Source organism: Hesperophylax consimilis, chromosome 26, assembly GCF_061612785.1.
Source record: "Hesperophylax consimilis isolate HC1 chromosome 26, BYU_Hcon_1.0, whole genome shotgun sequence".
Lineage (NCBI taxonomy): Eukaryota > Metazoa > Arthropoda > Insecta > Trichoptera > Limnephilidae > Hesperophylax > Hesperophylax consimilis.
In genome coordinates this window covers 16,764,704-16,779,726 of record NC_142861.1, presented here as the reverse complement: position 1 = coordinate 16,779,726, position 15,023 = coordinate 16,764,704, and the positions used below count along the sequence as shown (strand labels likewise).

The following is a 15,023-nucleotide window of genomic DNA, read 5'->3' as shown; positions in this document are numbered from 1 at the left end:
AGGACCTCTCGTGCTTCTATTCACCTCCACAAAGACGAAGTCATTATATTCGGCGCCCTGTGATCAGCCATTCGTTTCACAAGTCCAGCCTCATCGCACAGAATCTTACGATGGTTATACATACAGGGTGTATCGGCAAGTACCCGACAAACTTTAACCAGCTATTCCTCAGCACATTTGGAGTAAAAAATGTTATGGGCGCTTTGCTGTCCGGTAACATTTTTTTCCATTAAAAACAAAAAATAAATAAAAAATCCACACTCCGTCACTGTCATTTGCATTGTTTCTCGCGTTCAACAGCTGTTATTAGCAAGTGTATCAAAAAGTGTCCTCGCTCTTTCGTACACACTAAATAATAATAGTTAAAAATGAGACGAATGGTGCCGTACCATTTCGTTGTGATTGTAAAAGCGCGCCAACGTAGCCTACGTACGTACATTATTCAACGAAACTCGAACAAAATATTGCCAGATGGGTTTTCAAACTTTGACAAAGGATAAAACATTGGTGACATGTGGTGAAAATATGAATAATAATTTTTTTATTAAAAAAAAAATGTTACCGGACAGCAAAGTGTCCATAACATTTTTTACTCCAAATGTGCTATAGTCCAGTCAGTGGGGAGTTTTACCTTGCAAAAGGTTAGGTAGTAGCGATTTTGATATATGTTGTTAAGATTGGGACTCTAAAGAAAAAAAAAAGTTTTCGACCTTGGGAGGGTCGAGCTCGATCCGCCATCTTGGATTGAAGGTGCCAAAATTTGTTTTTTTCAAAATAATTGTGAAGTGGTCGTTTTTACAACCAAATTGTTAAACGCAAACTTAAAGACAACTAAATTACCTACATTTTTTGTAGAAAGTTTTTTTTTGTAAGTCTAATAGGTAACGAGTTACAGTGGCGGAAATGTGAATATTTTTCAAAAAAGTGATGAAATTCCCAACTTTGTAATTTTTGCGGGTTATTCATTACATAATTATAATAATTTTGTTAACTCATTTCCACACCACCATGAGGTAGAGAACATTGCGCATTTTTTTTATTGTGGTATCCCCAGTAGGTCAACTCCACAGATATACCTGCGTTATGCTACAGTAAATTATGTTACATTACTGTGAATTATGTTACATTACTGTGAATTATGTTACTATAAATTATGTTACTTAATAACAGTCTTCGTCATCAATGTCATCATCTAACTCATTGCCTGTGATATTTGGGCTTCCATTGACAAAAGCTCTTCTTCTTCGTCCTCGACATCGATGTGAACCTCTGGTGAATTTCGGCATGTTTGACCATTACAGCACCCACATACAATAGAACACTTCAATCCAGCTTTCCTGCAGCCACATGCAACGCCGCATCCTTTTTTACAATTGCATGAAATAAATTTTAATAAAGTCTCGGGTGCTGGTTTCTTTGTCATTCTTACTGGAACAAGCCCGTTGATGTCACGTTTCCAGGCCCAGTTTTCTGGATTTTTTTGGATTCCATACCATTTTTGGACTTGATGGTACGTTCTAAATGCATGGTACCGTGTAGCGTCGTTCGTTAGTGGCAAAGAGGCAAGATTGAATTTGCTTTTTGTTGTCGACTTTGCGAAACGTTTGTAGAGGACTTCTTCCAAGGTTTCCTTATCCATGTCACCCCCGTATAAAGCAACAAGAAAGCGTGTTCCTGCAACTGCTATGTCTTCTGGTGTTGCATCATGTTGTTTGAAGATTCTTATCATGGCATTGAGTCTTGTGTCGTTTTGCACAAGCGAACAAAATTTATTTTTTCCTTGGTTGAAGAAGGACGATGTTGTATCGCAGCCGCTAAAGGCATGAAGAAACAGAATATTCTCAGCCGCCTCTTTGTATTTCACACTATTCGCGGAATACAATCTTTCAAAAGTTTTGCCTCTACCGGGTTTGCGAAGATATATACTATTTTTTTGTGGTGCTAATGCTGTCATGCTGTCAGCAGAACTAGGAGATCAACGTCTTCGCCAATAATGAAAACAGCGTCATATGATGAACACAAGGAAATCGCAGTATTGACAATCAACTCATCAGCATCTTCTTCAGCCTGCTTAACTGTAAAATCATCCTGTATAAATTGCTTTGTAAGCATCGAAATCAGACGGACTTTGTTATTTTCATTGGCTAAAAATCGTTCTTGTGAAACTTGAACTGGCATTGTTTCATCGAAAAGAACATCTGCAGACATGTGCTTCTTCGATCGGCGAAGTCTTTCTGCGGTTTTCGTATTTTTTTCACCATCATCAAGCGGATATCCATCGAAAACAATGACTGCATATGATCCATAGTGATTTCTTACATAGTGAACGTACTTCTCGCAAATTGACCCAAAATAATCATTCCGATTCCATACAACTTTATGTAAAAGATATCCTCCATCTACAACATTAATTTTGCTACCTTCAAGTTGCACGCCTTCTGGAAGTTGTTCGAAAACACCATAAAATGATGATTTCGTACCTTTGCGCACGAGCACACTGAGTGACCGAGCATCCAGGCAACGTCCTGTAACCACCCCGACTCAATCAGTGTTGCCAAGTCAGCTGTAGACTAGGATCCCACTATAACAAATCAACGTCATCGAGCACACGGATGATGCTATATAAGTATATTGTAACGTAGAAATACGTTAAAATGATATTGTGTAATATGTTCGTACAAAATTTATCAAGAAAACTGGAGTTTTACAATTTTTTGTCAAAATTTTCTTCTTTCAACCGCTGTAACTCGTTACCTATTAGACTTACAAAAAAAAACTTTCTACAAAAAATGTAGGTAATTTAGTTGTCTTTAAGTTTGCGTTCAACAATTTGGTTGTAAAAACGACCACTTCACAATTATTTTGAAAAAAACAAATTTTGGCACCTTCAATCCAAGATGGCGGATCGAGCTCGACCCTCCCAAGGTCGAAAACTTTTTTTTTTCTTTAGAGTCCCAATCTTAACAACATATGTGAAAATCGCTACTACCTAACCTTTTGCAAGGTGGAGCCCTTTTTTATCCCCCACTGACTGGACTACTAAGGAATAGCTGGTTAAAGTTTGTCGGGTACGTGCCGATACACCCTGTATATTAAATTTAGAAAAATTTGGTTTAAAGTTGACCAGTATCTTATGTGATTATCAGATTGCCAATAAACATAAGCATTTTTGTTAGAAATCTTTGAATGAATGAAAACAACCGTTAAGTCGTTTGCATATCCTGTTTGACTTTATCGCTAATAAATATTTATACATTTTTAAGCATTCTGACGTCGCGTCGCTACGTCTTGAGTTCGTATAACACTTTAAAAGTTCCCAATAAAAGAGATATTTTACAGTTTTTGTCTTTGTTCTGAGATGTTTTCTATCGCTTTGATTAAACGCAATCAATCCTTCCATTATTTTCTCATATAGTAGTAAAATCACGTAGTAGGGGAAGGGAGGGCAAGATGGAAGGCTTAACGTTAAGATGTAAAAAAAATATAACAACATAATATCAATAATTTATTTTAATAAGTCTTCAGAGAGATCTTACATGCTTATAAAATTGAGTTATTAAAAATAATTAAAATTGAGTGTAAAATCTGTTACGACCCATAAAACAAAAACAGAAAATATTCCATCTTGCCCTAACCCTGAGGGCAGGATGGAAAGCTTATAAGGGCAAGATGAAATGAATAGGATATCCTTACATTTTACAGTTGACACATAAAAGACAACCGTTTTCTATGTCTGAACATAGTTCATGTGCCCAACCACAACACTGTGGAAACTGTACCAAGTCCTCTGTGGGCGGTTCCACATATGCTTCTCCACATAATACACACAACACATCGTCTTGTGTTGACTGCTCCGGATGTTGTAGTATGTTCTCATCTTTTTCTGTCATTTTCCCCTTTTTTTTACCCTTTCCTTTGCCCTTACCTTTGTTTTCCTTGCCATTGATGACCGGATTAAGGACTAATTTTGGTTTCGCTTTCAGCTCCTTATTTTTTTCAATAGTTTCTTGGAATGAAGAACTAGTTAGGGTTTCTGATTTTTTACATCTCAATTTTCGCTTCTTTATTGTAGGAGTAACTTTTGGTGATGGAAATATTTTAATTGGAGAAATTTAGTACGAGGTGGATGGTTGTTCCAAACTCTTATCAATAACACCTAAACTTGTTTTAAATATACTGTCTTCTCACATCGTATTCTGTGTATTATCAAAATTAAGTTGCACTTCTTCATCCTGTTTTTTTTCATAACCATCATGGACAGTAGATGTTTCATTGGTAATATTGTCTACAATATTGACGTTTATTGACGAATAATCATTTGTGTCGCCATTTTAGTCTCCCTCATCAGTCACAATGAGATTTTGTTCGCCTTCAATTACTGGAGCGTTTTCATAAAAAGTGGCCGATGCAAAGTCTAAATCTGTAAACAAAAGTCTATATATGGGAAGATGCCAGCCTTTCTGAACCCACTAGTAGCATTTTGCACAGTAGCACTTTTGTTCATAGGCGATGCATACTAGCCTAGCTATATCAAACTGATTTTATCTTCTTCCAGGATGATTCTTTTGAAAAGTGTCAGGGCTTGCTCAAAAGCCACTTTCAAGAGACGTCCAATGGTTGCAGCTTGTGGCTTAGTGGGGGGGGGAATACTGAGCATGAATATATATTTTTCTCGAGCTAAATTTAAAGCTTCTAGATTTTGATGAGTAACATGATTATCTGGAATTATTTAAACAAGTCTAACTGCTGTTGGTCTTGTTTTCTCAATAAATATTTGTAGCTGTAAGCTGCGCGTATTGTAGTAGTTACAGCTTCGTCCATCACTATCAGCATTGTTTCTTCAGTTCAAGATCCTATGTTTCTCTTTGTAATATACTTGAACACCATCTATAAAGAGAATCATTCTCAATTAGTTGAAAAAAATTAAAACAGAAATCAAAATAATTGCACGCGGGCAAAATGGAAACTATTCCATCTTGCCCTAAAATGCAATTTTCCATCTTGCCCACAAGCTAACTTCCAATAATAATATCAATTTCTTAGAAAATCCTTTAATTTTTTTCCTCTTTAAATATCGATTCATAAATCTATTCCTTATAGTTAGTGTTTATAAAAACAAAATGGTAGTATTACTTACTTTCTATGCGTAATCACATTTTTAAAGTCCACTGATTTTGTAAGAATTCGTCGCGAAAATACAAAACACGCGTGTAAGTCGCTTGGTGGCGCGAGCCGAACCGAGTCACCGGACATAAATACAACATGGCCGCTTATATCTGTGTGCGTAGAGACACGGGCACTTTGTCGCGTGGTTGGCGATAGGTAGATAGTTTCCATCTTGTCCGCTCCTTCCATCTTGCCCTCCCTTCCCCTAAGCAGAATTTAGAAATCAGAATCTTCGCAGATTTCGACGGTAGCGTTAAGCACTTTGCAGCTGGACCCAGAGATCCTTGGTTCAAAACCAAGTAATTTTACTTACATTTTTGTACAATTAAGAAATATCCTAAATCTTTCAAATATTAAAATGGTTTACTTTGCTCTTGTACAGTCAGTGTTGCAGTACGGAATAATCGCATGGGGAGGTATCTATAAGAATAATCTGTATTCGATAGTAACAACACAAAAAATGATAATCAAAGTCATTATTAAAAAACCAAGAATTTTTCCAACCAACGAACTTTTTGAAAAATTTAAGGTCCTACCGATTTCAAAACTATTTCAAAGAAATGCTATTTTAAAAGTTTTTAAATATTCTGAAAGGTCCTCAACGCGAAGTATAAGACCTAGAACATCTGGGAACATGTTCGTACATAGATGCAATACGACAGCTGCACAACACCATCATTAATATATAGGCCCAAAGTTATTTAACGATTTACCGGATACAATAAAATGTGAGAAAAATTATTTTTAATTTAAAAAAAAACTTTCGTTGTATTTTTACAGAGAAGATTGACTTACTTTTATCGATGATTTTCAGATACATTCTGTTGCTTATTTCTGTTGCTTATATTGTTGCTTATATTTTTGTTGATATTCTGTTTCTATAATTATATGTAATTTTCTTATTGTACAATATTTCGTAGTATTTTACAGTATTTTTGAAAATATTATTTTTCCATTTTTGTAACTATACATATTATTATATATATATATATATAAGCACATAGACTAGCTCCCCAGTTTGACTCGAGAATATTTCTCTACAAATTGGGTAAACAAAAAAAGTGATGTCTGATATGAAATGTAATATATTTTTATCTCTTGTGAATATTTACTTTTTTTCTAAATAAATAAATAAATAAAAAATATATATTTTTGTAGTGTATTGCCGTGTTGCGCTTCTTCCTGTATTGATCAACGTTTCACCTACATCTGCACTGATTATGAACACTGTAACGCTGTCCGTTACGTTGGTTAAAAGAGTAATTGCAATACGGTATAATAGCCCAAAAATTAATCACGATAATACTATTGGCAGTAAAAAATTACAAATCAAAGACAAGTGAAGGGCAAAAATTGAACAATTCATCAATTTTCAAAGTTGATATTCAAATTCTGTGAAAATCCTATTCGAGTTCTGTTATTATTAACTAGCTGATGTTTTTCCGGCGTTGCTGGGAGTTATCCTTGGCGACTTTTCTTTAGGCCTTTTTAAGATATACAATTCCGTAGTAGATTATTTTAATGTATCTCATAAGGTTTAGCCAGCTTTAGCAATGTAAGCGCCCAAAGTAAACATGGACTTTTATCTACTTTTTATAAATATAATATGCATGTTTTAAGGAAGAAATTCTCTATATGATAGTGAAAATTTTATCAAAATCTATTGCGTAGTTAAGAAGAACTAAACCCACAAACAGACAGACGCGGGAAGCGACTTTATTTCATACTATTTAGAGAAGTACTGCGAAACAATAAGCCCATGATTGAATAATAACAAAAGTTGCATAGAACTTGAATATCAACTTTGAAAATTGATTAATTGTTCAAATTCTGCGAAATAACCGGTCCCCTATGCATGTGACATTTTTCAGGTTGACCACGAATGATTGAAAGAAAATTTGATTTAGGTGGCTATATATGGTAAGTGACTAAAAAGGAATAGCGAGGTAATATCGTACCTTCATTCAGCCTGACAATATTCCCCATAAAATATGCATGGGTACCATCGGTACCATAGTTCAAGTGTCAAATTCAAGAATTGTGAAGACGTCATCCTAAAGACAAATACGTCAAACACACATTATGTTTCATCCATCCTGAAAAATACAGATTAAAATTTGTTTATATAATTTTTGTTCTGCCATTTGAATAAGGATAAAGACAAAGAGGGTAATTTTAAAAAAAAACAGTTATCTGAGCAGGCAGAATAGCTACACACTTCAGAGTCCCATTTCAATGGTTGGCAATATAATAAAAAAAATAACATGATTTCTTATTGTTGCTGATTTCTAAGGTCAAATTTCACGTATATGAGAGAAAAAAATACTTAATGATGATTAATGATTAACAAGTTAGCAATTTTGGTAAATTCGTAATTTAAGCACAGAACTTTTTCAATAATTTTGTTGCATTAAAACTTGAACATTTTTTTTACAGGAAATCGTAATAAAGTAGATAATTTCTGTTAGTTAATTTATTGATTTGTTAACCTTATAACGTAGTTTTGTTGAACATATTTCTATTTCATTATACATAATTTTAAAATATTTTAACTATTTTGCATGAATTCGGATTCCAAATTGCAACGAAAAATCGGATGACAACGAATTGAAAGACTGATTCCATCGAAATACGAATAAATTCTATCATCAGGAATTTTAACCTCGTTACGACCGTGTTGTTAAAAACAAGTTGATGATGACATTAACATATAACATATAGATGTACAAAAATATTAGTAAATTTCTTTTTTAAATTAAATTATATGCGTGGCTCTAATGACTCTATGAAAGAATTTAAATGTATTATTATATCGATATCTCTATTTCGATTACCTTACGCTATTTACCTAGCCCGGTAGTCGATAAAAACTTTTGTACTAAAACATTTGCATGAATTAAGAAAAATATATTTAAAAAAGCTCGTTACAGCCGTGGAATCCTCTAAACCGCGTTCATTATAACGGGGTTCCACTGTAATCCCATATAGATCAGTTTAAATAAAAATAAATTTACCTCTCTAACGCGTCTCCCAACGGCTCGGACAGATCAGCTTTGACCGTTTCTCCCAAGTCCTCGATCTCGAGTTCCTTCTTATTCCCTCTCATGAACAGTTTCACGGTCTTGTAGAAGAACAACACTGATATAGGATTATTGCCCGACTTTTTGTATTTACCTTTGGCCTGCTTAGCCTCCGGTACACCGATTTTGTCCATTTTAAACTCGTCAATTGGACTCGACATGGTCGCGACTTGTCTCGGAACTCGCAGGCCATACACTGACTCTGCGCTGACAAGAGAGCGTTCAAATGGATGCTGCGTTTGCCGCCGAAATTAAACCGGTGCTGCCAGCGAGAAAAAAAATCATTGATAAGAGAAAATATATTTACGTAGGTACCGATAAATCGGTAGCTTTTAGATTTTTTACCTTCGTCAAGTAGATTTCTGGTAGGAACCCCGACAACGCCGATTAATCAATTTATTGGGTAGGTACCATAGACATATGAATATTAGTAGACCTGCCCTAAGTGATTAAAAGCGTATTATCCCCACTCCCCATACCGGTTCCATTGGAGCCGGCTGTGCTCGCGTATGGCCTCAAGTGAAATTTGAAAACGTGACGTCATCATTCTTGTGCGAACTATGGTCGAGGCATCATCGGTTCATTTTACGAAATAACACGGCAAAATGTTGACTTGTACTATGAAAACTTGTAAAAATAGATTTGAAAAAGAGAATAAAGCCAATTGTCGTATTACATTCCATATATAAGCATTATTTTACTTTATTTTAAGCATATTCACATCGTATAATATAGATCAGTTTTAGAAACATATACTATCACATCGAGAAACGTCTGGACGCGAAACACAAAGCTGGTTGGTTGCTGGGAAGTAAATTATGAACATTTATAAAAGTGTCTTAACTAAATACTTAAACGAAATATTCGACTCTGCAAATAGAACCGAATTTTTTTGCCGAATTTGGACTTCGCAAATTTGTTCATAACGTGGCGAGTAATTTGCGCTCCCATGTAAAAATGTCTATTCATTCAAAAGCAGATTTTACGTTTAAGAAGTAAATGGTGATATTATAATGCGAGATGCCTATTTACTGTCAGATTGATTTATTGACGAATCACAGTCAGCCTTACTCCCTTCGTTCTTCAACAGTTGATTTTACCCCTCGCCATTATCTTCTCGTCTATTAATTCCTATGTCTGTGGTAGGTACGCATAAATACTGAAAATTCCTGCCCTAATAGTTAAGATAAGTGAAGTGAAAAAAAAACACACACAACCAGAATATAATCTATTATTTTATCATGTTCTGTTTCATCCGGTTACCTGATTATTTTTTTTTATTTATTATTTTTTATTTATTATTTTTTATTTATCAATATAAAGTTTTATTACATAAATTTTTCTACATCTGTCTCACTAGAGTACACCTGTGTCGAGACAGACGTATTCGGGTACTTATAGATTACTTACAAAGGGGCTATTATAAAATTATTGAATCTATTATTTTATTTTGTATGTGAATTGTTGTTACTCTCTACGTGTAATTTGGTTTACATATTTTTGTGATAGTGGGACGCCCAATACTTGTTTATCCATTTCTTTATTTCATGTTTGAATTTGGTCATTGACGCTATTCGTCTAATGGTGTCTGGTAGTATATTGTATAGTTTGCAAGCTCTGTATTTAAAATGTCTTTGCCCAAAGGTGGTTTTAGCAAAAGGAGTTTGAAGAAGTTTTTTGTTTTTGGCTCGGGTATTGTGTATCGTTTGAGTTGGTTTGTATAGTGTTTTGGTGTAAATTAATCAAGATGGATCTTGCAAAGAGCTGTTTTATGTCCATAACGTTGATAGTATTGAAGATAGTATCAGTGCTGGTCAGTGGCGGATTAACCCTAAGGCAAAGTAGGCACGTGCCTAGGGGCGCCAGTTACAAAGGGGCGCCGGCAGGCGCCCCTAGAATTAAAAAAAAATATATATATAAACTTAATTTTGTAAGTTAGTATGCACCTGCTTACACAATATAAAAGATTATTTACTTCTGTAGAGATGCAGAGCTTCCAAAGCATACTCGCCTTCTTGATTATTCCTCCATGCCTCCATCGCATGATTTTTTAATAGAAGACCGCTCGCTCGTGGATTCGTTCGCGGGCGTTGCTAGATTGCAGGGCAAAGGGCGCAGCGGGGGCAGGGGCTAAGCGGCCGGCACCGGACTTCCGAACGGATGACGGGGTGACAGTCACACTCATCACTTTCAGCTTGGATGTCGCCGGTTACGCGCGCTTCTATTGATTACGTACTCGCAGCGGTATTTGTGTGAATTAATTAGTACATTGCGTTTTAGTTCATTACCCAAATAATGAGTGAATTGAAGAAGAAACCTAGTGGTGCAGCTTATAAAAGGAAGGCTAAGGAAAAAGAAGAAAAAAATCAAAATATTATAAAGCATACGAAACATATTGAGACATTTTTTTCTAAATTAAAAAGTGATGATTCGGAATTTTCTAACGCAATTCACAGTGCGTCTTCTACCGAGTCTATTCAATGTGAAATTCCTACTAGTTCTAAACAACACGATTTGTCCATGCTGCCTACTCCGTCAGCCGTAGAAGTTGTGAGGCAGTCGCAAAATAGACTGTTTATCGTGGGATGTGACCCAGTCAAGTGGGATATCAATAACGAAACACAAGAATACATTGCAATTAATGGATTTAATCAAAATCAAAATGCAGATTTTTCATTGAGTAAGAGAATATATGAAGATAAAATCTCACGTTTTTTAACAAAAACAATGTTTGAAAGAAAGTTGTTAAATAGAGAAAAACTTCCAAGGAAATGGCTTATTTACTCTCCGAGCACAGGTAAAGTTTATTGTGGACCTTGTTTATTATTCGGTGGTGGAACTAGTTTTGGAAAACAAGATGTTGGTTTTAATGATTGGAAGAACGCATCGAATAGATTAGAAAGCCACGAAAACTCATGTGAACATAAAACATGTATTTTGAGCTTGCAACGTAGATCTAACATTGACGGTCGTGTCGATCATGAGCTCGCCACTCAATTTCTAGAAGAGATGACTTATTGGCGTGAAGTTTTAAAACGAGTGGTTGCCACTGTAAAATCTTTAGCATCGCGTGGTTTACCTTTTAGAGGACATGACGAAAAACTTGGCTCTCTTCATAACGGAAATTACTTAATGACGCTGGAACTCATAGCGGAGTTTGATCCGTTTTTAAGTAAACATATTGCTCAATATGGCGGCAAGGGAAAGGGATATACCAATTACTTAAGTTCTACAACGTGTGACGAATTTATTGAATTGATGGCAAACAAAATATTAACACAAATAAAACATGAAATCAAGATATCAAAATATTATTCAATAATATTGGATTCAACACCAGATATTTCCCACATTGACCAATTAACTTTCGTGATCCGATACATTCAAACCGACGGTACGCCCGTTGAACGTTTTCTTAAGTTTATCGCAAATGTCGGTCACAAATCACAAGACATAGCAAATGCTATTATTAAAACATTGGACATGATTGAAATTAATATATTAGACTGTAGAGGCCAGTCGTATGATAATGCCGCAAATATGTCAGGCATTTACAATGGATTACAGGCCAAAATAAAAGAACTATGTCCCCTAGCAGAATATATACCCTGCTCTGCACATTCGCTTAACCTAGTGGGTGAATGTGCCGCTGAATGCGCTCAAGAAGCTTGTTGGTTCTTTGGTCTCCTTCAAGAAATCTACACATTTTTTACAGCTTCAACTCAAAGATGGCAAACTCTACAAGCACAAATAATCCTAGGTAATGATAAAAAAAATAAAACTACTGTCAAAAATCCATCTGACACACGCTGGTCAGCTCAAGCAGATGCTTGCAAAAGTTTGAAAGAGTCATTTCCAGAAATTTGCAATGCTTTAATTGCTATCGAGAGCAATACAGAGCAAAAACGTTCTGTTGTATGTGAAGCTAAAGGCATAAGATTGAAATTAGAACGACTAGAAACTGCTTTCATGATCGTGTTTTGGGGTTTTATTTTAGTTCACATGAATAAAACCAATAAAAAATTACAGTCCGTTGATATTGATATTTGTACAGTTATTCAAATGTATGACAGTCTGATTCTAATAATTTCTTCAGAAAGGGAAAATTTTAATAAATATGAAGAGCAAGCCTTAGAATTCGTATTAGTCAGAGAATATGAAAACGACATCAAGAGGATACGGAAGAGAAAACTCACAGCAGATGAATCTGCCGAAGATATTACTTTTTCATTATCTGGTCGGGAAACATTTAGAGTGACAGTATATTTAGTAATTATAGACAGACTTGTCGTTAAACTTCAAAAGAGACGAGAAGCGTACAGCAATTTTTATACCAATTTTTCGTTTTTAAGCAATTTGGTCAATTTGAACACCGAAGAAGTTCAAAATAGTGGTAGTATGTTACTAACAGTGTTGCCAACGAGGGCGATATATCGCCATTTAGGCTACTCAGAACGAGACAACAGAAACAATTCTCTAGCCACCCCCCCCCCCCCATGAATTTTTTTTTTCGGGACAAATTTTATTTTCTTGAAATTCTCTAGCCACCCCCCCCCCCCCCCTCCCACGAAATTTTTATTTTCACGTAAAACCCACCTAACTACAAATTCGGCTACTTTAGGTACTTGTTAAAATTTATAATATGTGGTCGCTAGAGGGGCGCCGATGAGGTGCTTGCCTAGGGCGCTCTCAACAGTTAATCCGCCTCTGGTGCTGGTAGAAAGAGGAAGTTTGAGAATTATTTTAATGATTAATTTTTGTGCTTTAATAATGGGGTCGAGGGCACTAGTTAATAGTCCCAACTGCTGGCCACTGTCTGGAGCCAGAGAGACTATGATCTTACCGATATTTAAGGTATGTTGTGAGGCTGAAGGTAGTGTGGAGGGGAAAGGTATAGGGAAGGAGAAGGCGGGTAAGTATTTGGATATTCAGATCTGGTCACCAAACACGGCGAAAGTCATTTCAAGCAATGTTTCTATTCTGAATGGCGATCTTTAACCAGGGGGATAATGATAGTTTCCCATAATGCGTAATCAATTTATCAAATAAAAAAATATTTGTGCACGCCGGGCTTTGAGCCTGGATTCGTTACCACTAACCACGGAGGGCGTATATTGTACCTGTTTGTCACCGTATTACAAATACAAAACTGACGTAAGCGTAATGAATAAGATTAGAAAGGGAACACTTAGATTGCTTTGACATTAAAGTGGATGAACGAGGAAAGGAGTGAAAGGAGAAAAAACGACCCGAAATTTAATGTCAGAACAAGTCAAAGACGACCTTAGAAACAAATGGCATGCATGAACAAGTGTATCAAATACTGGAATCGGGTCATATCAGGTGACAGAAGAGTACTTATGAAACGATCTATGAATGTAAATGAAGCAGGGAGTGTATGTTAATATGAGTTGTGCGGCAGCCTATCCTCTCTGTTAACCCCTGCGGAAAGCGGATTGATGGTAAGCTAGTTAATTAGTTAGACTTATAATAGATTATTCTATTGTGACTAGTTTGAGAAAAACATATTTGTATCAATCGATTATTTTATAAAATTATTGAAGACAATATTAGCGATTTCTAAACGAAAATCTGAAACAGGAAAATCAGAAAAGGATACGGTCACATCTAGGATTCGAACCCAGGGCCCTTGCCTTGCCGGGGCACCGCTCTACCACTGAGCTAATGGGACCCTATCCCCTTCGGTCACTTTTAACTGTATCATACTTCGAATAAGAACTACCAACAATGTCTTCATTTTTTCAACGCACATTATTTATTGGCAACTATCTTTATGTATGATCGCAAGATTCAACCCGAACTAAATGCAATCTAGACAGCGTCTTTTAGATAAACCTATCTTATTTTTTTTTTTATTTTAATGTGCGACATCTATTGACTTTTCTGCAAGTCTATGATGAATATTTATTTTTTGAAATAACTTTATAGAGGAAACATACATAATTTATCAGTTAAGTTTTGAGTATGTGAGGTCTTTTTATGATACAATTTCCGTAGAAATATTGATGCATCTCATAAGATTTAGCAAGTGTTGGCAATGTAAGCGCCCGAAAAAATATTTTTTTCCGAAAACTTGATTACAAAACATCGATTTTTCTTTACTTTTTATAAATATAATATGCATGTATTGTACATAAACCTTCCGGTAGAAATTCTCTAAACATTAGTGAAAATCCTATTGAAATCGGTTGCGTAGTTTAGAAGAACAAAGCGCACAGACAGATGAGGATAGCGACTTTGTTTCATAATCTTTAGAAATAATCCAGCGCCTATTTACTGCAACCGCTATAGCATGAAAGTAAAATTGACGTCGAGTCAGCGAGTTCGGGCGCAATATTTATTATAATAATTATTTATTTTTGATAATATGGAGAAAACAAGCGCCTTAAATCCGTTATTATATCTTATAACTAACGCCAACAAAAGAAATCGTCAGTCCCAAACATTCTAAATATTTATGAGGAGTGCACCTTCCTCCCCAGGGACTGGAGTCAATCGCGCTAACAACTGAGCCAATATTAACCGTATTATATTAGCACCAAAACACCACCTTGATAGACTGAATTTTTATCGACAACGAGTCTATCTACAAAGTTTCAGCTCGATCGGATGTAGTTAAATTTCCACTGTCACCGTGTGCATTCATTAATTCACGAAAACATAATCGAATTCAAATACCTAGAGGTATTTGAATTTGAAAAATAACGGAGGAAACACAATTTTACCACACAAAAGCGAATCAGAATGACATCATAA

The 15,023-nt window shown here is 35.5% G+C and overlaps 1 protein-coding gene across 1 annotated transcript in view; it reads right to left on the bottom strand.

Annotated features, from left to right (window-relative positions):
• LOC149411202 (ATP-binding cassette sub-family C member 4-like) overlaps positions 1-8,429 on the bottom strand; it is a 125,493-nt gene extending 117,064 nt beyond the window's left edge. The window contains exon 1 of the mRNA XM_089647686.1: positions 8,181-8,429. Coding sequence (XP_089503812.1) covers positions 8,181-8,407 — 227 coding nt within the window. The 5' untranslated portion in view covers positions 8,408-8,429. The remainder of the gene's footprint in view (positions 1-8,180) is intronic.
• Positions 8,430-15,023: the final 6,594 nt, after the last annotated feature.